The sequence below is a fragment of the Trichogramma pretiosum genome, unplaced genomic scaffold (assembly GCF_000599845.2).
Source record: "Trichogramma pretiosum strain Unisexual culture from Peru unplaced genomic scaffold, Tpre_2.0 scaffold1, whole genome shotgun sequence".
In the NCBI taxonomy this organism is placed as follows: domain Eukaryota; kingdom Metazoa; phylum Arthropoda; class Insecta; order Hymenoptera; family Trichogrammatidae; genus Trichogramma; species Trichogramma pretiosum.
This window is the reverse complement of record NW_019641703.1, coordinates 4,854,449-4,879,426: the sequence shown is the minus strand read 5'-3', so window position 1 is coordinate 4,879,426 and position 24,978 is coordinate 4,854,449. Positions and strand designations below refer to the sequence as shown.

The 24,978-nt window shown below is 44.5% G+C and overlaps 1 protein-coding gene and 1 long non-coding RNA gene across 5 annotated transcripts; one reads left to right on the top strand and one right to left on the bottom strand.

The window, feature by feature from the left end:
• Window positions 1-8: 8 nt before the first annotated feature.
• Window positions 9-24,571, bottom strand: LOC106656265 (ubiquitin-conjugating enzyme E2 H). 4 transcript variants are annotated; one of them, XM_014377126.2, is made up of 6 exons: window positions 24,141-24,571; window positions 19,301-19,864; window positions 12,394-12,470; window positions 1,987-2,154; window positions 1,392-1,520; window positions 9-736 (listed from the first exon to the last, which is right to left on the bottom strand). In XM_014377126.2, the coding sequence occupies exons 2-6, from the start codon at window positions 19,351-19,353 to the stop codon at window positions 600-602; spliced, it is 564 nt and encodes a 187-aa protein (XP_014232612.1). In that variant the 5' UTR covers window positions 19,354-19,864; window positions 24,141-24,571; the 3' UTR covers window positions 9-599. The 4 variants fall into 4 exon arrangements, with proteins under 4 accessions (XP_014232612.1, XP_014232621.1, XP_014232603.1 ...); XM_014377135.2 differs by lacking the exon at window positions 24,141-24,571 and adding an exon at window positions 22,201-22,552; XM_014377117.2 differs by lacking the exon at window positions 24,141-24,571 and adding an exon at window positions 20,065-20,714.
• LOC106656284 lies at window positions 3,836-5,703 on the top strand. The gene is made up of 2 exons (XR_001339480.2): window positions 3,836-5,262; window positions 5,335-5,703. It is a non-coding gene; the product is annotated as an uncharacterized LOC106656284 (long non-coding RNA).
• Window positions 24,572-24,978: the final 407 nt, after the last annotated feature.

Sequence of the window (24,978 nt, the reverse complement as noted above, 5' to 3'; positions counted from 1 at the left end):
GGGGGGGGGGGGGGGGGGGGGGGGGGAGGAGGGATTCACCACAGAGCAGCAGTTTCACCAAGGACTGTGTTGGGCCGCGCGAGGCTTTAGTTTTCCATGATTTATGTCAAAACCACGCTCTCTATAACACGTTGTAACCCGTTATTTCTCACTCAGCCATGTCTCTCTCTCTCTCTTTCTTTGAGCCTGACGTTTAAACTAGCTGTACAGGTATAGTTTCTAACGCTATTGACGTTATCTCTTCATCCGCGAAAGACGTATAATATATTGTTATTTTTCATTTTCTCAGATCGGTTGGTTACTTGGCTTCGCTTATAAATACGTCATCTCGTTCTCATTATCCAGCGTTGATATTTTTTGTCACGTTGCCGTTGTTTCCCATTACTTTTTTTTCTTACAAAATTGAGATTTATAAAGCTCGTCATTGTCACACACATGCGCATTCACGAGAGAGAGAGAGAGAGATTCGTCGTTGTTCTCGTTGTATTTCTTCTATTCTACGGCTGTCGAGTGGTCGAGTAGTGCAATCGTCCGTTGCGCGTCGGTTTCGGAGTAGCAGCAATCGAGGAGCGTTGCGCTTGGCCGCCACTGCCATTTGGTTACAATTCCATGTCCTGGGCCTCGTCCTCGCTGAAGTCGCTCATCGAGGACTCGCTGTCCGACGACATGCCGTTGCCCGTGGCGCCGTTCTCCTGGTCCCGCAGCGCCTCCTCCGTCGCGTATTTCCTCACGTAATCTGTGGATGGTTGTCGGGCAGGAGAGAAACAAAGCAAAATAACAAAATGAATTACGTGTACAGAGAGATATTTCAGGAGTCTCGCGAGTAATGTTTTTTGTGTGTTTCGTTTCGTTTTTTTTTCTTTTTTTTTTAATGGACCGATAAAAGCGTGGAAAAGTTCGCTACTTGTCGCGCGCGCGTGGCACACAAAAGGCGATAAACACAGTCGTAATTGTTTTCGCATACATACTGCATTGCAAGTCGTGTGGCGAGGTAATTTTTCATACATAAACCAACCGTTATGTCTGTGTGTGTATGCATAGTATACGCGTTAAGCTCTGTGCTCATCGATGAGCAATATTTTTGTTGAAACAGAGAAGTTAAAGGAAAAGAACAAAAAAAAAAAAAAAAAAAAAAAAAGAAATAAGTCATGCGCTCGCTCGTGCCGTAGTATGCCATTGCTCAATTTGGAGAATTATCTGTGCACGAACAATGCCGTGCAAGTATTACTACTACCTTTATACACACGGCCGCCGCGCCGCGGATACGCTCGTTAAATCGGTTAATCTGTACGGCACGCATACATTATCAATCGTATTATATGTATATTGTGTATGTTGTGTATGTGTGTGTCGAAAATTGTTGTTCCCTTTCTATATATACTCCATCTTACCCGCAACTTTTTTCTTATATTCCTCTGGTTTGTGAAGATACATCGCAGCTGCGTCGCCATTCAACGGGTCGATGGGATTTGGATATGTTAACAGTTGAGGAAGGAAAGACTCGAAGATATTCGACAGATCTGTGGAAACAAAAAAAGAAACGAAAAAATAAGAAAATGAATAAATTCTTTATTCATCGTGTATACGAACGGCATTAGGATGCGCGGTTTCCGTATATATTTATCGCGCGAGAGGCTATATTTATGCACGCGCGTAGAAATAAAAAATAAATAAAGTGCCGATATCGGCATTGTCTCACATCGCGACTCGCGCAATCGACGACGACGACGACAGCAACAGTAGCAGCAGAGGTGAATCACCTCTTATACTTCTGCCACTCGGCCGATCGTGTGTAAGTGTGCGAATTTCAAAATAAATAATGTTATAAGCGCGCTATCACCGATGACGACCCGAGATCTCGTCGTAAAACGACTTTTTTTCTCTCTCCTCTCGCTATTTTTTCGTCTCGAGGCAGGTTGATTATTACAGGCGCGATCGCGGTATGGTAAAAAACAAAAAAAAAAAAAAATACATCGAAGAGCTTACCGTACAAGGCCGTCCAAGCCTGATTGATGACGTCGAGGCACACGGTGCCCGAGACCTCGTCGATGTTCGGATGGTAGACCTTGTTCATGAAGCCGATCGACGGCGATTTGAACGGATAGTGCTCGGGCAGATGGACGCGCACCTTCCAGATGCCACCCTCGTAAGGCGCTGCGAGAAAAAAAAAGCAAATGAAAAAGACGTTAGTCGTTATTATTACGTCGTTACGTACGAGGCAAAATAGTGGTCTTTAATGTATTTGTCATCAATATAACGTTTATACGTAATGTGTGTGCGAGTGTGTATAAACTTGTCAACGCGGCCAATTTATTTTAATATATTCATCAAGGACGTGCGAATATAACAGAGCTTCTCATACACGTTTTTTCATTTGTTCTCTTCGCTCGCAGAAGTAGAATAGAATGGAACAAATACATATATATAAAAATCAATGCATACGCTTCGCGCGCATCTCGCGCGTTACATATTACACCGAAGCGCAATTTTTTCCTTTTTCTCTCTCTCTAGCTGTCTCTCGCACTATATACCGTGCGTCACGACGCATACGCGATGGAGGCGAAAAAGAAAAATAGGCGAAATTGAACGTCGTAACGGATATATATATCTGCGTATATACCCTCACCCTATATACGTCGCAGAAGAATAGATACGAGTATCTCTCTCGGAAAATTCGCATAGCGCAGAGGCAGGAGCAGCGCGCAGGGAGCAGCAGCAGCAATGGGAGAATGAAACGAAGCCGCGCGCGCGAGTAGAAGTGCATTATAAACAGCATATATACTATAATACCAGCCAAACGCGCTGGGGCTTTATAAGAGAGAGAGAGACTCGCGAGGCTGCATCCTATGATTTTTTTTTAAGCAACTCTTATACAGAATGAGAGAGAGGCTCGCCCCGTTACTTTCTAATGTTGCCTCTCACACACAAACACATATCTCTCATGGTGCAGCAGCAGCAGCATGTGTGCAGCATGCCTTATATATATTCATATACAGAAGTTTGTACCCGTAATATTGCATGCGCGCACGTCTCTTATAAGTCCACGAGCTCTACTCCGACGTCGCCGTCCCCGTCGCTGCTGCTGTTGTTGTTGTTGTTGCTGCTGCAGCACACATATAGTAGTAGTACATATCGTATCCTAGAGGCGCATATAATATGCCCATTATGCGCGCGCGCGCGCGCGTGTGTTAGAGCCTATATAGCTAGCTAAGCCTGTGCGCCACACAGCCTCTCATTTTCGCCGCGCGCGTCCGCGTCTTATATCTATTCTACCTGCGTGCAGCGTGTACTAGCTCCGCGGCTCTCGTAAGTAGATATACGATATATGTATATATATGATGTTGTGTGTGCATTAAACAAAGCGAGAATGACCTCGATGCCGCCGTTCGCCGCCGAGTGTAGGTACGAGTGGAGCGAGCGATCATTCGTTGCGCGTGCCTGTCTATAAAGACGTTCGCGAATTCGAGTATCTGCTGCTGCTGCGGCTGAAAAATTGCCGTATAGCGCACCTATATATCCACGTTATTTATTGTAATTAGGATGTTTGCGTTATTACTGTATATCGATGCCAAAGAGACATCGAGATTCATTATTGTTCTTCGATTCCCTTATTCGATCCGATTTCGTGCGCAAAAAGCGACGACGACTATTTCGTATGTACCTGCCAACGATTGCATTTACCTTGTATACATAAACCAAAGGAAAATACTACTACTGCACACGTGCAGTGCTGGAAGGAAGCATCGGCAGCAGCAGCAGCAACCTTGCGACCTATAATACATCTTATACGACCGTCGCCGCGCGCATCACCAGCAGCAGCAGCGAGAGAGAGAGAGAGACACGTGCGGCAGAGCTAAGCGGGCTACGCGCTCAATTTTTAATGCAAATCCTTGAACTTCGTATCGTACGTATACGTAAGGTTTGTATTCGACGTTTCACCGCGCGCCGAAGCGCATACACGCAGGATTATTTTCGGGCCTCGGACGCGGTCGTTAACGAGAGGTGGTTTCTTTCCTTATTTACATTTTTTTAGAAAGAAAGAAAATATTTATACCTTACATACGCTGCTGCTGCACGCGTGCAACCTGCACAGCTATATAACGTCAAATCAATGAAACGTGGGGGAGAATATAAGTATGGAGAAAGTATGCTGCTGCTGCGCGCGTCACGTCAGAAATAACAATGTAAACAATAGTGGATAGATAGATACACACTCGGCTTGAGAAACAAATGAGTCTCTCGAGGAAAAGTGCGGCGCGCGGCACTGGCCTGCTGCAGATGAAAGTTTTTCGTCCTCTCTCTCTGTCACGCACACACACACACCGATCATCGATCGGCATTCGCGATAGTTGATAATTTAGTTTATTAGTTCCCTCCGTACGTCGCCATGTCCACGAGAAAAAGTCAGTATCGCGTGCGTAAGATTTATACACACATATAATATTAATATTTGAAATATAATTTCGATGCGACATTTATTGAGCTTATAAATCGCGATTATAAATGGAATTATAACGTCTATACGATTAAAATCTGCCACTGCTGCGGTATTGCCGCGCTGCGTTAATAATACGTTATATATATTTTATATAGTTTCGTTAACCGATACATATATAATCAATCGTCGATTATACAGTACGTCATCGCGATGAAATGATTATGAAGGAAAGTCTCGCGCAGTGATCGCGATGACGCATTTATAAACGCGAGACGCCGATTTTTCTGCATCAAGGTTCTCAATTCGCAGCAAAGAGAGATAGATCCAAGAAGCGATAGAGACGGCGGCGGCGAATTATAGAAAAACAAACGCGGAAGAGAGGAGGCTAGCTTTACAACGTATGTACGGCCGAGCGAGCGAGGAGAGAATGAAACATCGATTCGGAAACTTTTCAGCGTATTATACGTACGCTTCGTGTCGATATATTATAACGTTTTTCGGCAACACAGAGCTCGGAGTGGAAGAAGAAGTTGAAGAAGGCGAGGAGGAGCAGCAGCAGTCTGGCAGTCCGACAAAGGCCATTGAGCTTGCCTTCTGCCAACTCGTGTGTGTGTATAAAAGCTCTCTCTGTCTCTCTTGCGACGCGGCGGCCGATATCACATGTGTGTGTGCGCTGTTGTAAATGTGTCGGTGCGAGCGCTACGTTTGCTCTATATAAGAGCGTGAAGTATCGTATGCTTTAGCTTTTTCTTCATTCTACCGCGTAATTTGCACACTTTATCGTTTTCTTTCTCTCTCTCTCGATCTCAATCTCGATCTATCAAGTTCAGTTCTTCCTCGATCGTGTCTTTTAGTAGCTGTTTCATCATTTCTTTTTCCTTTTTTTTTCAAGCTAGAGAGAGTTCGACCACATTTTCGCCGTCTTATGACGCATGCAGGTCGAGTATACGAACAGGAGGAGACGTCGCGACGCCCCTGGATCAGCGCACCCCGGTATTTGCCCAAGAGCTTGCAAGCTCGAAGTACCATCGTCGTCGCAGCTTCCAGACGTGTCTCTCGATGACTATGTACTTGGTTGATTCTACGTGCACCTTTGTGATCGTGTTTATCTTTTTCGTTTTTCTGCTTCTTCTAATGTATTTATAATGTTTTCATATAATGTTTTAAAATGTTTGAATCTTTATGGATGTTTTCTGTAAGGCTATACAGGACGATTAAGTCTTTAGCCTCATAATAAATCTATCTACATCAAGTTCAGCCCTCTCTATGCGCATTTTTTATTTTATTCTCTTCTCAAGATTTCTGGAATATACTGCCTTCGAGATCTACGTCGTATTCGTCGTACTTACGTAGTTTTGTTTTTGAAACGCGAGGAAGCAAAATGTCGAAGAAAAAAAAACGAAACGAGGCGATAAACTACGCGACGACGCGGGGTTAAACGGGAAAAAAATCAACCGTTGCTATGTAGTTATAAGTAGTTTTGCAATCTTCCGCGACGAAGATGTTTTTCTTCGCCTCGAGACATCGCGCGCGCGCGCGTGGACGTATTTACGAGATATTATTATTATATTAAAATTATTCGACGCGCACTGTACCCTGGTATTCGGTATCGATTCGCGATACAACACACAACGTCTCGACGACACGCGCTCAATTCGATATCTGCAATTATCGCTGAAAATGTATAGCGCGCGAAGCCAGACTTCGACAGTGTATATCATACGTTAATTGATGCCTGTTGGAAATTGTGCGGGGCCGCGAAAGAGAGAGCGTGTGTCAAAAATTATAAATAAATCATTTCGACGCTATACCACCACCGCCGCCGCCGCCTCCGTTTTCACCGCTGTTGCTGCTGCTGCTGTTGCAACTCAGCAGCCACGATGATGCACGAGAGGCTCAGCTGCTCTTCGCGTACGGTGTGCAGTGCAGTATGCTATAGGGACCGAATAATATGTAGTATACACAAAATCAAGTCAATTTCGAAACACACATCGCGAGCGAGACGTATTCCGTCGTCTCTCGACTCGTATAACAGACACTATAACAATTTTTAGGTCAACTCTCGTATATATGTGCCTTTTTCCTCTCGCTTCCCCCGTAATACTCTCGGAGTGAGGCCGTATACAGCCAGCGGAGAGAACAATAATAAGCTCGACTCGCGACCCGTGCCTCGGCGCGATATATATAAAGCGCGCGGAGCATGAATTTTCCCAAGCTTTTATCGCGCGGCGCGGCGCGGCTCTTTCTGCATATAATACATAAAACCGTATGTGTGCGCGCGCGGAGCTGAAATATCTTTGTCGCGCGCGTATAACAAACTCCTGCCTGCCTGTGCACCACCACCACCACCACCCTTTTTTTCCTCGTTTCATGTGTGTGTGTTACAACGAGCCTCATAACTCAGTGAGAGAGAACCCCGCTGCCGCCTCGAACTCCTGTGTATAAGAATATTTCATAATTCAGTTTACGGAGCTTTTTTTTTCATCTACATCATCTTTGATCACCCCCTTTTTTTTTTTTTAATTTTATTTTTTAATATTCGCATTCAATTTTTTCGTTATTACGCGCGCGCGATGAAAATTACAACGAGCGAACGGGCGAATGTCTTTATGAGTGCACGCGTAGCACTGATTGGAAATTGTTTCGTTAGCCGAGGAATGAGTAAAAAAAAACCAGAGTATATCGAAAAAGCTCCACAGAGAGATAGCCCTTTGAATTTCCTTCTTTTTCCTTTCTCTCTCTCTCTCGATCGGGAAAATAAAGTTAATCGAATCGAGCTGCTGTTGCTGCTGCTGCAGCACAGAGATAGAACCATCTCTCTCTCTCTAGCTGCGGGCGGTAAATTCTAATATATAAATCCATGTAACATCTCGAGCAAGAAATCAGTCGAGGCAATATAATTCTTATCTAATTTTGTTGCAGCGCGCGTGGCTACGCCAGAAAGAGCCCCATAAATACATGTAACACACACACACACACATTAAAGTCACGCATCGAGGCACCAGAGAAGATACTCATCTCTCGGCGAACCATCATCAGCTTGCGTATACACCACGCCACACCACACTGCTGTATATGCATTGCAATAGTCTCTCTCTCTCTCTCGCTTTTGCGCCTGGTATAGCCAGGCGCACGAGAGTGCCGCCAGAACTAGGTCAGCAGGTCAAGCGTTGGCTCAGATGTGCGCGCACACGTATATATACGTACTCGCACACACTCACTCAATTTGTGGCTCTACGTGTATATACCTATGTATATACCTACTGCACATGGATATAGTATATAATATATATCTGGCCTCGACTGAGAGGGCTGCTATATAGCGTATAGCGATGATGTACATGGGTTTAGAGATGAGAAACGCAATTCGACGAAATTACGAGAGGATAAGAGAAAAAAAATCGTCCAATCGGCAACGATCGAATTAATCTCCGTGAGCTCCGATACGAAAATAAAAAGTATCCGAAGCGACACGAGGGTAAAAAAAAAATGGGAAAAAGAAGAAAGAAGACGAGGGAGAATCGTCGCACGGGCGGTGCAGTGCAGTGCAGAGGTAAGAGAGGTCGCGGCCAAGGACGTTCGACGCGTTGCTCGCGCGCCTCGTATATAGCGTTTGGGTCAGTGTAGCACAGCAGTAGCCTATGAGAGCTCTGCTGCAGCCGCGGGGGGATGAATACGACGACGACGACGACGACAAAGGTCGTGGCTAAAATGTTTCATTTTTTATTCGCTCTTTCTTTTATTGTTATTATCGCTCTTCTTTTTTTTTCTTTTTTTTCCTTTTTTTATTTTGGCCAAGAATCGAGAGCTGCTTTGCTCGAGGCGTAAATAGGCATCGTCGCGTGCGGCGGTGGTTGAAAAGAAAAACTAATCGCGCGAAATGCGATATCGATATGCTTTTTTTCAGCAAAAGTAAATCCCGGGGATTCGGTTACAGATCATCGTCGTCGTCGTCGGTCGTCATCGCCTGACGACACGACATTTCGTTGTTATCTGTACGGGCAGGCACGAGCAATGTATACACGGAAAACCATGAAGTAGACGTACTTCGCGAGGCATTTTAAGTACATCGTTGCGCGAAGTGAGTCGAATGGATAAATAATTGACCTTAATGATATCAATTTCACGATTGCTAACGCAGCAGTAACAGCGCTATAACAGCAGCGATAGTAGAGAGAGCATAAGCATAAAGAAAGAAAGAGAAAAATGAAGCTGCCGCGTTAACTGGAGTGAAAATCGCATTATATATAGTTTAAATAATCACCTGTTTTATTACTCGCAAACAGGCGAGAGAGAAAGAGAGGTAGATAAGAGATTAAAGCAGCGGAGAGCAACGTAGCAAAAAAGAAGTAAAATATTATTTTTCATTTCAATAATCCATTGAAAGGTTGCGAACGAATGAATAATAAAGAAAAGGAAGCAGAGAGAAAATTAAACGCGTGCCCCACGAACAAGAGCGACGCGGCGAACAATTTGTTCTTTTTTAACACTTTATATACCCCGCTCGTCGCGCGCGCGCGTTATTTCAAGCATCGCTGATTTACTGATTGAGCTTTATCGCAGGCGAGTAGGCGGGCAGATCTCTTTATATATATTATATTCGGGGGGCGCAGAGAAATGGGCAACGACGAACGAACGAACGAACGGGGGAAGAAAAAGGAAAAAAAAAAGAAACGAAAAGATCCGCACTGCAATTCTGGGCGCGCGCGGTGAAAGCTGCAGCACACGTTCGCCCGGGGACAGGTGGCATGTGCGCGCGCAAGCGCCCAAGTAAATTGGATAATTGGATTGGCCGTTTGACGAACGACCGACTGAGAGAGAGAGAGAGAGAGAGAGAGAGACGTCCACGTGCATTTAATTCTAAAACGCATACGATAATAACGATAACGATAATTTTCCAAGTCGGGGCACGCACGCGCGTCACCTTACGATGTAAAAATCGCGGTTTAGCCCAGCCGCCCGCGGCTGAAAAGGCAAAATCTCTGTGCATAAAATGATAGCTAGCAGCAGCCGCACGTGCGCGGCACGCACGCAATTTGCGAATATCGTGCATTGCGCCCACCCCCGTTCATACGCGGTGGAAAAGAGCATAACGCGGGAGTATTGGCACACGAGTATTATAAGATCTCTCTGTGCACCGCATATCCTTGAACTAAAGTCTTTCTCTCTCTCTCTCTCTCGCGATGAAGGGCATTTCCGCCATCAATTTGTGCAAGCTCATCTCTAAGAAGACGACACTCGATACTCTGCTTGCTGCTGTTGCCTATCTTCTTCCCTTCCCCCCGCTTTTGGCTGCCGACGAGCATTGCAGTCTCGTGTGCAGTCGTAGCCTCCGTTGCTGCTGCTGCTGTTACTGCCTTCTTGGTGCATTTGCCTGGCTTCAAACAGCAGCAACGGCTGTGACGCGCATGCCCGAGACGAGCTTCACTTTATACTTCTTTTACTTCGTTCCTTTTTACTTTTTTTTTTGTATCATTTAGCTTCATTTTCATCAATGTTCGCGAGCGAGCTCGAGTAACGATTTCTCTCTTTCCTTGAGAGAGAGCCCGAAGTTTCGACTACTAAAAAGCTCGAATTTCTCCCATCACGGCCAAACAGTACTATTATTATTTTTTTTTTTTTTTTAAGCCGAGCTCTTCTCTTCTCGCTCCGATCTCGAACGAAGGCTAGTTCGAAAACATCTCGCAACTTCGTTTCAGAAATTATAACGAGAGCCTCTTTTCCTCGTATTATATAGGCTACCATAGACGTTGATTATGTATCGAGTGCTTTGTTTGCCGCTCCTATATAGGCATCGACAAAAAACAATCATAATACTATGCGGCGCTAATTATGTATCTCTCGCGACTCTGCGTGCACAGCTACGCGCGCACAGATGAAGAAAACAGAATCTCGGTATTATAAAAGATGTTTGACGAGTTTACTGCAGCAGCAGCAGCAGTAGTGGTACATTGTACTATAATACGACGCGCTAATTAGGAAGCAGCGTTACTTACACGGGCGAGAGAGAACTTTATACACACACACAGATACGCTTGCGAGCTTGATTCGTAATAGACTTGACCTTACGCGCGTCTCTATTGCGAGTGTACATAGGGGCACTTTTCAGGCCATCGCACAAATACATACACACGCACACAACTATTACACCGAGGCAAATGAAAAAAATATTGTCCCTCGAGTCTCGTTTTCCAAGTGCAGAAAGCCAGGCAATGAAATTCTCTACGTATAATACGCGCGCCTGCTATTGTAGCATAGTTGCGCCAGTTATTTCTTCTTTTTTTTCCTTTTTATTCAAAGCCGTATAGGCGATCGACTCGCAAGCTCGAGATGTATGTTACACGCGCTTATCAACACAATGTGTATAAAACTTGTCAGCGTGCCCTGTCGGTCTCGCGTAAGCGCGCGTGTGTGTTTTTAAACCGAACGAATTGGCGTGTTACATATACACGCGCGCGTCCGTGATAGAGGAGTTAAATCGATCTCGATGAATACATTTATAAACGCACACGAGGAATCGTGTATAAAGCTCGTCGGAGTGAGAAAGAGCTTTAAGTACGTAGGCGCGCGCGCTCAAAAGAGCTGCGACGACGATTACGTTTTCATCTAATTAAGGAACAACGGGCAGCAGCAAAAGCAGGAAGAAAACAAAAGGCGACATAATAATAATCGATCTCTCGGCAAGTAGCGTGTGCATATTACACACACACACACACGACTAGGATGGAAAATATATTATTACACACGATATGTACTTTAAGATGCGTGTTTTTCTCTCCCTCGCGTGAGCCTCGTATTATATACATATGCCTATAGTGCTAAGAGTGTGTATAATATACGTATGTGTCTGGGTTGTTCTCGCAAGGCGTATGCGGAGTGAGAACTGCTGCTGCTGCTGCTGCTGCTAGCTCGAGCGCGAGGAAACCCTTATTTACCCATAAGCCATTCTACCCTGTATAGAATAAATGGTTACTATAGAAATATCGAACCGACACGATAGTCGTCGTCGTCGTCGTCGAAGCGCCCATGCAGCGCACACAGCACACACACTGCAAAGCTTTCGAGAATCAACGACCTTCTTGCTTTGATGTATGAGTGTGTAGATGTGTGGCTGTGTGTCTGGTGTATATACACATACGCGCGTTTGTACTTTGTACACGTCTATCCGTGCACGGATATAGGAGGATGATCGCCCGCCCGAGAGATCCGATCGTGACGAGAACAATGAGAAAATCATCAGCCGAAAAAGTGTTTAGCGTTGCGCCGCCGGGTATATCATTTCGCGTAGAAAAAAAATTGCTGGTGTATTATAAAACACGCGCGAGTCGATGCGAGCGGATTATTCGAGCTTTGGTTTTTTTTCGTCTTTTATCGTCGTTATAGTTTTTTTCTTTCCTTTTTCATTTAGGAGTGTCACCGCCCCACATGACCATGAGATCACTTGGCATTGAAGATTATACGAGCTGCCGCTGCTGCTGCTGCTGCTGCTCTGCCGCGCGACGTGTGGGAGTGTGTCAAATATCCTTGAGCTTAGATTTTATTATTAACTATAAAGTGTTTGAGCTCGTGTGCGTGCGTGTACTAGTAAAATTTTCCTACTTCTTTCTTTCTCTCTCTCTCTCTCTCTCTTTCTCTCTTTTCAGCTGATACGGCTCGTTGGGTACGTAAATTGCATATTTACACCTGCTTTAAAGCGGCACGTATAGGCGAGACACGAGAAAAAAAAACTACTTTTTTTAAAGGCGAAAATCATCGATCGAGCTTTTTTCGCCAAGGGGATGATGGAGCGAGGCCAATTTCGACGTGTCATTGCAGTGGATCTTTGTTAAAGGACACGAAGCTTTTCAAAGTTTCGATCGAATTAAAATAATCCAGTTGATTTAGTTTTTGCTATAAGTATACAAGAGATGTGTTCCGAATGAAAAAATATGTATAAAAAAAAACTTAATACTCACTTCCTCGAGGTCCGTAGAACTTGACCGAGAACTCGTTGAGTCCGCCGAGTATCGTCACTTCGTGCTTGCTCTCTATTCTGTACAACGCAAGAGCGGAGGAAAATAATCTAGTTAAGGAAAATATATTATACGATATATATATATACTTTGCACCTAAATAATGAATAAAAAATCTCATTAAGATCGATGATGCGTGCGAGTGTGCTTGCGAGCTTTCATCGTATACGCGATCATCAATTTAGCGAAATCGATCGACTCGCGTCACGAAAATGAGCATAATAAATATAATCTCTCTTCCTCGTCTCTCTCTCGATTTTCCATGCGCGCATACACACACGAGTGTGCTCGAGTACATATAGTCGCGCGGCGTATATACGCGTGCCCCCGCGTGTGCATGTATATATATAATAAAATATCGAGCGAAAAACGGGTCCTCGGATTTTCCCGTTATATACAGGCCGCCGTTGCTTCAAGTACCTTCGGGGGGCTTGGTGCCTGCTGCTGCTGCTGCAACGCAGTATTCTATACGTAGCAGTAGTAGCACGCGCGACTCTCTTTCTTTCTTTTCTATCGCATAGAGCGAGCGAGTGAGAGAGAGAGAGAGAGGATATAGAATTTGTTCTTATAGATACGTACAGTAGTGCCGCGCGCGGCGCGATAAAATCGAACGAGAGAAACCTTGCGCCGTTTCCATATACACGCGCGTGTTAAACTGCGTATATGAAGGGCGTTATATATATAAAAGAGGCAACGACGACGACGACAACGACGACGGAGAGAAGACGACGCAGATCCGCGAAAAATTGAAAAAGAGAAAATAACGCCGAGGGAAAAAAACTCAATTGCCGCTGTGCAAACAATTACATTATAATATAGAGACTTCTTTGCATTAAATGCGTCCGAGCGAGCGAGTGCGCAGGTAGGTAGGTGGCTACTACTACAGAGGCTGCTCTAGCTTATATCCCACTACTCCGCGCAGCACGCGACATTAATGCTGCATTATGAAAATGAGGATTGCATCGCGCTTACGCAAGCTGGATAAGATCTCTCTCCGTCTCGCTCGTTCTCTCGTGAATTAACGTTTTTTTCTTCCTAGCTTTGGTCTTTTTTTTCCTCTTCTTCGTCTTCTGTTTTTATTTTTCCTATTAAAAAGATTCCTGCGTCTCATCGTCGTGGTGCGTCCCCGGCTATATCCTCCTCCTACTTTTTTGCACACGTACATGCGCGACACGACTTTGTATAATTGCACTTCGTTGAAGTTAAAGCGTATGTAGTAGTGTAATGTGGCAAGTGTGTACTTCTATTACCACTACTACCATCTTCGACATTATTATATCGTTACAAAACTACAGCAGCGGAGCTATTAAAGAGCTGCACACTGTATATATAAAGCACAGCATTGGGTGCACACGCGTATAGACGAGTACGTACATACGTACACACAATCGCGCGGATGCATCGAATGCTTCAGCGAAGAGAGCTGCCGCTATACATCCAACAATTTTCATTTGTTGAAAAATAAATAGAGGAAAAGAGTTTGAAAAGTAAAGAAGGCACGGTAACTTCCGCCTAATGCAATTTATGTATTGCAGCACACACAAACTCGGTACTGTATCGCAATGTTGTATAGGCAGCTCTCTTCCATTGCCTCTGCTGCCGGTGCTGCAGTTTTTTTTTCTCTCTCTTTCTATAGCTGCGCCTATTCTTTTGAAACAGCGATGCGCCGTACGTAGTCGCGAGCACACGTGTATTACATAAAATGAAAAAAAAAAAAAAAAAAAGAGGGGCACCTATGCAGAGAGCGTCGAGAGATGGCTAGAAAATGGTCGTCTCTCGCGGGAGACGATTGCAACAATAAAAAAAAAAAAGCGAAAAAAAACGAACGTGCGAAGGATGATAGAGAGAGAGAGAGAGAGAGAGAGAGGGCAGACACGCGCGCGTGCACGTACAGTACACAAGTATTTAACGCTGTGTGTTTGTGCATAAGGTCGATCAGCTGGCTCGCGCGAGGTAACGTGCTCTGCTGCAGCAACGGAGCTCTCTGCTCGCTGCTCCGCTCCTCCGCGCTCTGCGGTGGCGCAGAGTGATGATACACGTACCTATATAGTCATAATACAGCGCACACTCGTCGTCGCACAGCACATGCATCGGTCGAACGAACAAAGGAAGAGAGAACTCGGTGCAGAGCTGCTGCTGTCGCTGCTGCTAAGTAAGCGTAAAGCCGAGTGCGGAGCGCGGTACTAATGTACGACAGCTATTGCTTGCTGCTGCTGCAGTACACGTGTGGCATTTACGAGCTCGTCGATTGTGTGTGTGTGCCTCGAGCCTCTAAGCCTATACGATGATGATGACGACGACGATGTGGATCCGCACGCGCGATATACCACGTAATCAGCTGTTTTTTGTTTAGAACGCCTGCGTGTGCTATAGCATATATAGCAAACGTCAAATCCCGAAGTAGGGGGGCTCGATTCTCCCAGGCAGTGTGTGACAGCCTGATTGGACGTAATTGCTGCTGCTGCTGCTGCTCTACGCTAGTCGGGAGCTTTTGTTTTGTATTTATTATGATTCTTTTTTAAAGCCCGCACCGAGTATCGCTCTCTGATAGCAGCGATTATAAATTTGCTTCTCGATCCGACAAAAAACGAGCTCATGTGCCAGCGAAAGATGAGTATAGTAGCGCCGAAGAAGAAGACGCAAAAAAAGAAATAAGAAGCGAGAAAGAGAGAGACCAACGCGAACGAAATCTGTTTTTTTTTTTTATATTGACATGCGAAAGCAGAAAACTCCCCCGCAGCAGCAGTAGCAGTACGCCAGGGAGGGTTCCCTCTCTCTTCCTCCTCGCTGTATAACGTGGCTTATTTTTTATTTCTCTCTCCCATAGCTTTAATATCCTTTTTGTCCCTATATATATACGTACTCTCTCGACGCACTGCACGTCGCGCGCTGCGCATGATAAATTGGATTCGTCGATCGAGTGTGAAAATTGATTGGCCGCGCTCGCGCATATACATACATATATCCTATATATACGCGTGCACACGCGCGAGCTGCCGTTGAGCACATGCATCGACGACGACGACGACGACGACGACGACGACGACGACGACGGCGAACCAAACAACGCGATGAACTCGCGCGCGCATTGCATTTTCATTGTTTGCTGTCGTTGCGTCGGGGCACACAGCGGCGCGACTTTAACTTTGAATATTCATACGCGTAATGAAATAAATATTCTTAGCCTTCGCTTCGTGGGCTGCGTTACGCGTGTTACGCGCGTGCAGCAGCAAGCTATAGCATAGACGAGGCAAGCGTCGCAAACTTTAACTCGTGCGTGGTGTGTGTGTGTGCGTCGATACGTAAACACAGCGGCAGCAGCAGCAGCAGCAACAGCTAGCGTATAATATATATATATAACGAGAGACCAAAAGCTTCGCCAGAGAGCGAGGCATCAAAAGCATTGCTCCATTTTCGCGCGCGCGCGAAATATACCGTCGGTACAGTGCGTGCGCGTTTATATTAAAATGTAATAATGACGATGCTTCGAGCGAGCTATAGCGCAGAGCAAAACGATGCGTTCGCAGGCGTGTAATTTAGGAGCTAGTGAATTTCACGTTTGTAATAAAACGCAAGCGCCACAGCGAGAGCGAAAACTCGCGAAAACTCACGGGCGCGCGCGCGAAACCTGAGATTAGCTAATATTTATACGGCTCTTTTTTAAGAGAAACTTTAATTAAGAGAAACTGAATATATCGCGCGCAGCTTCTCTATGTGTATATAAAAAAAAAAACACACGCACACCCACGAATATGTACGCCGCAGTTTTGTAAACATCTCGCTCTTGCTCTGTACTCGACGCTGAATTGAAATAAAATTCATTCCGCGTTGATTACGATACCGCACGTTTTTAACGTTGTATGTATGTGTGTGTGTGTGTGTGCGTGTTTATAAGTACGCACCGAATTCAGACACGTAATTTATTCGCGTGTACTTGCGCGCTTCGCGCGCGAAATTACGTGCGCGAAGGAGAAACAGAGATGCAGATAGAAATATACGAATGGATACAAAAAAAAAAAAAAAAATGAAATAAAATTTTCTGCCCGCGATAAAAGCGTTAAATATTTCAAGATTGATGCGGTTCTTACGATTATTATATATTATATAGCGTCGGCGAGAGGTTCGCTTACTCGCGCGCGCGCTCACCACCACCACCACCCCGCGGAGTTCAATTGAATTTTCGATTTCCATGATGTGCGTAGCCGCAAGCGCACGAGCCAGCTCCAACGAGTACTATCTACCTACTGTAATACTGGTAGTATACGGGTAGATTCTGGCCTGTTATTTTTGCAGCATTAACTTGTAATGAGCGAGCTCGCGTGTATACGTATGCGCGCGCGCGCGAGCAGCAGCAAAGTTAGACGGACAAATTTTCCATTTGCCTTTTTAAACTTTCAACGAGCGCGTGAGCAGTAGCAGCAGCGCAGACCTCCTCCTCGGGCAGCAGCAGCAACTCTTTTTGAATTATATACATGAAAAAACACCTGAGCTTGAGTCGAAAGTAAATAAGGTTGCAACAGTAAAAAATATATTCGTGATGGTTGGGCTCTATGCGTATTTTTTCAAAAATAATCACGAGACGAGAAGAATATCATCGACCTTCGAGTTTCTGTCCATTCGGAAGAAGAATCACGAGCGAGCTTTAAAACTCGTTTTTGTTTTTTATTCTGGAAAGATCACATCGACACGAGACCGCTCTGCGCAGCGAAGATTACAAAAAGGCAAGAATAAATTAGAAAGAAATTACTCGAACGTTGACTCGAGCTTGCTTTCTTTCTCGCTTTATTTTATTTTTTCTCAAGTAAAGCTCGTACCTATGAATATTTCATTCATCGACAAATGAACCTTCGCGAGGCAAAAAAGAAACGGAAACGTATGCAACCAAAAACTGAATTGATACAGATAGCGAAAGAATAAACGCCCGTGAGTCAAATTTTGTTCAAAGAAACAATGATATATAAGTATATTCCTCGGCGTTTGCCCTTTTTATCAAACTTTAGTCAGGCTTCTATGAAATTTTATATCGTTTCGCTCATAGAATTCCGATAGCGGAATCAGAAGCTCATTACGTATGCCGAGAAAGAAATATATAGGCGTAAGGAGAGAGAGAAAGAGAGTGAACTTTGTCGAATCTCTTCATAATGCTTGGCGTGCAAAATCTTTAAATAGAAAAAGCCGATTATTTTTAGTTTTTTCGCGAAATCTCGGAACAAAGCGAGCTGCTGCTGCTGCGTTTACAAAAAAAGGGCCTCTAATGAATTCATTCGGGTGCAAAGGAAAAAAAAATCAAAACAAAACAAAAATCCAATCCGCGCTCCATTCTTTATTTCTCTCTCCGAGACTTGCCTATTATTCTCTTCTCTCTCTCTGCTCGGCGTCAACAATGATTACAACCCGTTGCTATCGATGCGGACGATCAATAATAGCCCCGCACCGCCGCGACGTACTGTATATATATATACGTACACCATGCGTGCTGCTGCTGCTGACGATGCCCCAAGACTCTCTCAATAAAGCTTCCGATTAAAAGAGCGAAACCAAAGATGCAAGTGGAAAGTTTCGCAGATGTAAAACTAGTCCTCTCTCTCTCATGCTCGCGTAAAAGTTATTGCCTCGCTATACACGCAGTGATTTGATAAATTATATCGTTTCACTCGAGCGTGTGCGTTAGTATGTATATGTGTGGCTGCTGCTGCACGCGTCGGTGTATCATATAGTTATGAAACGCGAGTTTTTCCTAGGCAATAGCCAGCGACGAGGTCGAATTTTCACGGCGAATATTTAGAGAGAGAGAGAGAGAAATATCTAGAGGTGGTGATTATTTTTATCGGAAATCGCGCGTTATATCTCGTCGCTGGTGCACACAGCAAGTGTAGAATTATATCTCTCTCGCTCTCTGATGTGCCCGAGATAAACGAGTGTCTGTGTGTCTGTGTGTGTGACGTTGTAAGCGCATTGACGCTCTTATTTGGCAGAGAAACAAGATCATTACTTTTGCGGCTGCGGATGAGGAGGAAACGAGAGTGACGAAAAGTAAAAAATTCTCAAAGACGGAATTCGAAATTATTCGCTGCGTAGTACAGAGTAATTAATGCGCAAGACCAAATCACGCGGCTAATTCGACTCGATTATGCGTTTTCCTTGATTTTGTATTTCCATTAAGCGTATGCTAAAAACTTTCCAGAAGTCTACATTAGTTTTGGTTAGAGAGATGTTTCGTGGCTCTGAACTAGTATCTGTAACTACCCACCTACCTACATGTTCCTTTATACAAGTTAATTCAAATGCTTCCCTCTCCCACTGGTGTCCCAGTGGTGCACTATGCTCTTTTTAAAGCCACAGCAAAGAGTAAAATGGTTAGGAGAGATCAGCTGGTTTTTGAGGCAACTGTCAGACATTTGAAGTTATATATGCATCTGCAATGCATGACATGTACACGTATGACCACAGCTCAATTCGAATCTGACTTGAATATTCATATCTACCAAGTTTTGACCACTTATGGGAATTTTGAAGTTTCAAATGCTCATGCGATAAAGCTTGTTGAAAGCACCACATAGAGATATGGCATATGAGTAATAAAGTAAAATTAAACAAGCTAGAAATGGAAAATTATTAATGCAATGTCTGTACAGCAACAAATTGAGTTTATATCAGGTGAATACTCGTATTCAACTGTTGGTATCATGTTTCGAGTGCTGGTAAACAAGGTTGTTCTTTCAAATAAGCAATGTACGTATAGCTTTGCGAATTAACAAAGTTTGTTTCAGACTGCCCTACCTTAAGCATACTCAATGTAATAATATTGAATGATAATTGTATGATATAATGATGTATTGAAAAAGGATACAGTTTTATGACATCAGTGTCCATTCGTCGCTTTCCTGCACTTGGCGAAGACATGGTGCTTGCAGTTCTTGTCTTGACTGTTCTTTAAACGATAGGAGGTTGTAGTAACCTCTCTCTTGTAACACAGTAAACTACTCTCACAACAACAATTCACCACACTAATCAATCTGCTACAACAGTGTTGATGTTGTCTTGATGATGAGGGGAAACCGCTGCAGTCTTATATCTCCAGCGAAGAACAGTCCTTGCAGGAGACCAAGACACCAGCAGCGGGTTCCTCGTCGAAACCGCCTCTTGGGGGGCTACGTCGTGGCCAAGCGTGCTCTTGGTTCACCTTGGCACAACAGCAGCAGCAGCAGCACAACCTCGGCCTCGGCGTTCACAGCTCTCAGCTTCCGGGGTTGCTGCAGGTCTCGTGGTGCTTTTATTGTTCGCACACACAGTAGAGAGACTGCAGTAACGATCACACCAGCAGCAGCAGATATATAGACCCTTAGCTCGACTTCACTATGGTAACTGTCACGAAATCTCCCCGTCGCAACAGCTGCGGCTGGACTTCCTGCTTCTTTGAAAATCACACAGAAACAACAATATTTATTATCATCACGACCGCTTGTTACTGTGGTTAATGCGTGCGCGCTATATATGTATATATATCAACAGCAGCACTATATATATATATCAATTACTCGTCAGCTCGTCGGAGCTCTCGCGCACAAATACAACACATGTGTAATTCACACACACACACAAACATACACTCACACGGAGCAGCAGCAGTCAGCAGCTAGCAGCACACGCACAAGAAAGAAGAGCCTTCGACGACGACGACGACTACCATATACAATCAACGGGGAATAAATATTCGGTTGTTAGGTTTTTATGTATTAATAACCGCCGTCAGCTATTAAATTGGCTCGTAACAACAGATACTACAGCAGCAGGAGCAACAGCAGCGGCAGCACAACTATCGTAACGATAATGACAAAGAGTCGAACTGGTGTCGTCTACGAGGAGGAGATGATGCTGGCGATCGTCGACTGGCGTGCAGCAGCACATATTATCCACACCCGCAGTAGTAGTCGTGCTGCAACGCTTTTTTTACAACGACGCTCGCTAGTGGACTACTCGTGTATATTATCGAATGTAACGACATGTATACAGGCTCTCTCGCACTACTTCGAACACGCGATCGTGTGTGTGTGTGTGTTTGTACCTATACAGCAGCGCGAAACCTACTGCTGCTGCTACAACTGCACAGCACTGTGGTAACAGTATCCATCAAAGGTATGCGTGTGAGTGTGTCTCTCTCTCTGCGCGTGTATGTATACATATATGGCAACAACAAAAGTGCAGAATGTGTGGTGCTGCTCCGCTATATATGTATATAATAATAATGTGCGCGCGCGACGGAGGCTCGATCAACACTGGCGCGTCGCGCGAGCTAGTAGCTGCCTGCTGCGCTGCTGCTGCTCCGACATTTGTCTATGTGTGTGTGTGTACACGCGAGAATCGCGCAAAAGCAGCGCGCACTGCTGCTGTCTATATATATGTTTTGCATTTGTGCCTCGCACGGTGCGCGAGGCAGCCTATATGCTAGCTAGAGGGACTCCCTGACTCTCGTGTCCGTGAATGGATGGCAAATGGGCACTGCTGCGCTGCTGCCATTGCTATACATGTAAACACACAGAGACAGACATACATACATACAGCAGCAGCAGCAGAGACTGTGCTGCTGCTGTCAGTGTGCTCGCTCGCCTGCCCTCTCTAATCTTTCGCGAAGCTTTGCCAACAGCTCTACACTGCACCAGCAGTAGAGTAGAGTAGATAGATATAAGCCCGTCTCGCTCGCACTCGCACGCGCGCGGGCGCCTCCGAGAGAGCCCTGCCTACTATATATGCTGTGATTTTAGCGTTCTTTGTCCTTCTCGCGCATGCAGTAGCAGTTTCGAGCAGCTCCGCTTGTAATGCGCACGCATATACGTAATAATAAATTTACCTATTATAAGTCTACGTTAAAGCGGAGCTAGCTCCACTGCTGCACCTCTACTATATACACGCGATGTTAATGAAGTCGAGCGCGCGCGCGTGTTTTTGCTCTCTCGAATAGACGTCAGATATTATTTTGTCATCGACGTAGCGCGCGGCTGAGAATATCGTCTGCAACGCGATACACATACATGCACAGATGGATGCGTACATGTATGTGTGGGAGATCGCGTGCTACAATACGTAACGCGGAACTTTGTCCCTCGCGTTTTGATTCGGTCGCGCGACTGTCATTATATACATATATTTGTATGTATGCATCCATGTGCATGTGCAATATTTTCCGCTCCTGCTGCATAGACTATATTAACACAAAGTCGAGAGGAGTAGTAGTGGTGCTGCTGCTGGTGCTGCTGCGCCTGCCCGTGCAGTTTCTCTACTGCTGCTGCTGCCTTTATGTGCGCGCCGCGACGTGTGCAGTCGATCAGCGTGTCTGCAACGCTATACAGGCAGCATAGTCTCGTCTCTCGATAAATTTCGTACAATATATCAAGTATTTTGAGGCTTTTGTTTGAATATATGTAGATGTAGCACAACGTTCGATACGCGGATCGAAGTCGGATATAATTTAACACGGAGAGTTTTTGCGTCATGTTTTTTTGCCTGAAACATTTTACAGCGGACCGTATAAGAATGTATGGAAACCGGGGAAACAACAACAGCAGACCATAGAAATCGACAAAAATTACATTTTGCATGTCCGTTTATTACAAGCGATAAGTAAAATTTCGAAGCAAATGAAATCGGAGTCAAGAAGCAGCAGCAACAGCAGCAGCAACTATTCAGTACTTGAAATTGGACTTTAAATTAAAAAAAAAAAAAAAACAAAAAAATGAGCGATCGATTAAATACCTTTGAATGAGTTATCAATAAACACTGAGATCTCTTTAATACGTAATTTTTCAAAACTGAATGTGTGCACTGGAAGCGATAGGACATGTGCAGAACTTCGAGATCGTAACAAGATTGAAACCCACGAAAACCTATACGATGATGCGGAGGTTTAGGCTGACGAAACGACTACAAACTACTACGCACTAATTTTTAACCGAGAGGAGCCATGCTCGCGTGTGCTTCCCATATAGTTGTATTATTACACGTGTGTGTATGTGTGCTGCGTATATGGCGATCTATATACATGCGATGTAACGGGTAAGAGAAAGATAGAGAAACATATTTCTCTCTCTTAAACCCGAACGTATGTTTGTGTGCGTGTGTCTGTGCGTGGGTCGACGAGCTGATCTCTTTTTTTTTCGAGCACAAAATAATAATATCACACATACACACACGTACATACACGAGCCTCGGGATTGCTAAGTGTGAGTCTCGAGCGTGGCTCCCCCATAAACACGACCACTACCGCACCACTATATTGAAACATCGTATTATTCGGAGAGCGTAATACACTTGCACACGAACAACAACGACACACATACACACACACTCTCACTCGTCTTGTATTTTCTTATTAAAGCGCCTATAGTATAGCGAAACCAGGAAAATTAACGTGGTATATTTACGAGTGCAAGTGTGTGTGCATGTGTATATATCATGCTCACATGGGTGTGCAAGTACGTGTGAGTGTATACAAGCACGCACTCGCGCTTTCTAAACAAAGAAGTATACACTCGCTCGACGCGTGCTGCAGCTGATGCCTATATGTATATATAATATTGTACACTTGCGCGATAGTAGTATACAAATTGTAGAGAGAAAGATCGCGCTCCGACACATATATACCTGTACGCTACTTGTTATTATATATTTGCAGCTCGCAAAATTTATGAACCATCGTCACGATCACTTACCTTTCGCGACGACGGCGGCGACGGCGGCGGCATTAAAGTACAAAATTTAGCTCGTTTCGTTGTTACATCAACCGAACGAATCAATCCCTTGAGTCGAGCCGAATATAATATTCACGCGCGCACACTAACTATTTATCGCGTTAATAATTAACGTAACTCGAGCGGTGCGTCATCGCCGAGTCGTTCATTTATTTTTATTTCATTTACATTTTTGTTTACGTTCGGATTATCCTTTTTTTATCGAGTAAAATTTTCTTTCGAATTCGGAGCAGACACAGTTTATATACTCTCTTTCTCTCTGAAACAAAGTCTCGGACTCCTATTTAGTACATGTAACACGTCCATTTACACGATCCGATATATGCATATAGGCGAGGGAGAGAAAGAGATGTCAGCGCGCGTGCTGTATTTTATTGCGTTCAAAGAGCCGAGAGCTGTGCAGTCGAGCTGACGAACCCTTTTACGCTCGACAATGTTTTTGTATACATTTCTGCGCGTTGCTATATGACTGCTGCTGCTGCTACTGCGAACAGCTGATGTCGACGCTATTATATACTACTCTTTACAAGAAAAATTTTCTCGTCCTCGAATACAGATCTAAGAATTTGTGGAAAAGTTTTTACCCAAATTTCGATAATCATAGAAGACTCCCAAGGTTTTTTTTTTGAGAAATTAAAAGGCCAACTGGTGTATCGAGGCACGATTCACCTTTTTAAGGAACAACAGCTGCTCTTTGTATACACGCGATTCTGACTAGACTTTGTAGGTATACCTATAGATATCTCGACACCACCACCACCACCGCCGTCGAAGACGACAACATACACACGCATCGAACGCTTTCGAAGTTTTATACATCGACGAGGGGGGAAAAAATCAAAAACGAAATCTCACAGACGCACCTGCGGCTATTGTCTAATATAAATATAGGCCACTTATATATTGCGATTGGTTATAAAAAAACATGCATATCATTATACTCACGCGTTCTCGATTGTCGTATGCATCTGCGATATTGTATTGTATATATCAAAGCAGAACCTCAACGGCTGGAGAGACCATGTAACTCTCTCTTTAATGTTATCGGCATGCGAGCGAATGCGCGATACACGCGAATTTGCAATATTATTTACTCGCTAATAATATAACGTACTAAACGACGCACTCCTCGGTTATATGTGTACAATCATCTTCGCGCAATCGCTCCTCTTCTCTCACTGTCTGTCTCTCTTTTATTTTTTTGTTGTTTATGTACTGTCTGCGTTGTTTTGACGCGACGCCTGATACTCGATGGTGTTTCCCTCACTCTCCTATATCTATCTATCTATCGTCGTGCACGCCAACACCGACACACACTTGTCAGTGTGCTCGAGCGCGCACACACACACACACGATTCAATACTATACTAATCTTTTGTGCTTCACACATGCCATGGGTCATGCCTCGTGCTGCACACAGCGCAGACATACAGAGAGACTCGTCGTAACTCTTGTAAAAATCGTCGTGATGCACTCTGCACTGCGCGCGCGCGTGTTTATACATGTAAGTACGCGACTTTTGCATTACACAGGCGTCCGCGCGACGTCGTTATAACGTGCGAGTTCGACTCCGCGATCGAACGCGCGCATTTGCTTTTCAAATTGCGCGAAGGGGGTAATTATTCATCGTTTCAATTTTTCATACGCGTGAAGCGGCAGATCGAGAGCTCTTGATTGTCGAAACAGCACGCGTTACGTGTGCATATGAGTATATACGAGGAAATTCTGCGGACAAAACTCTATCATCGAGTAACAAATTCGTTTTTATTCAATAAAAGGAGAA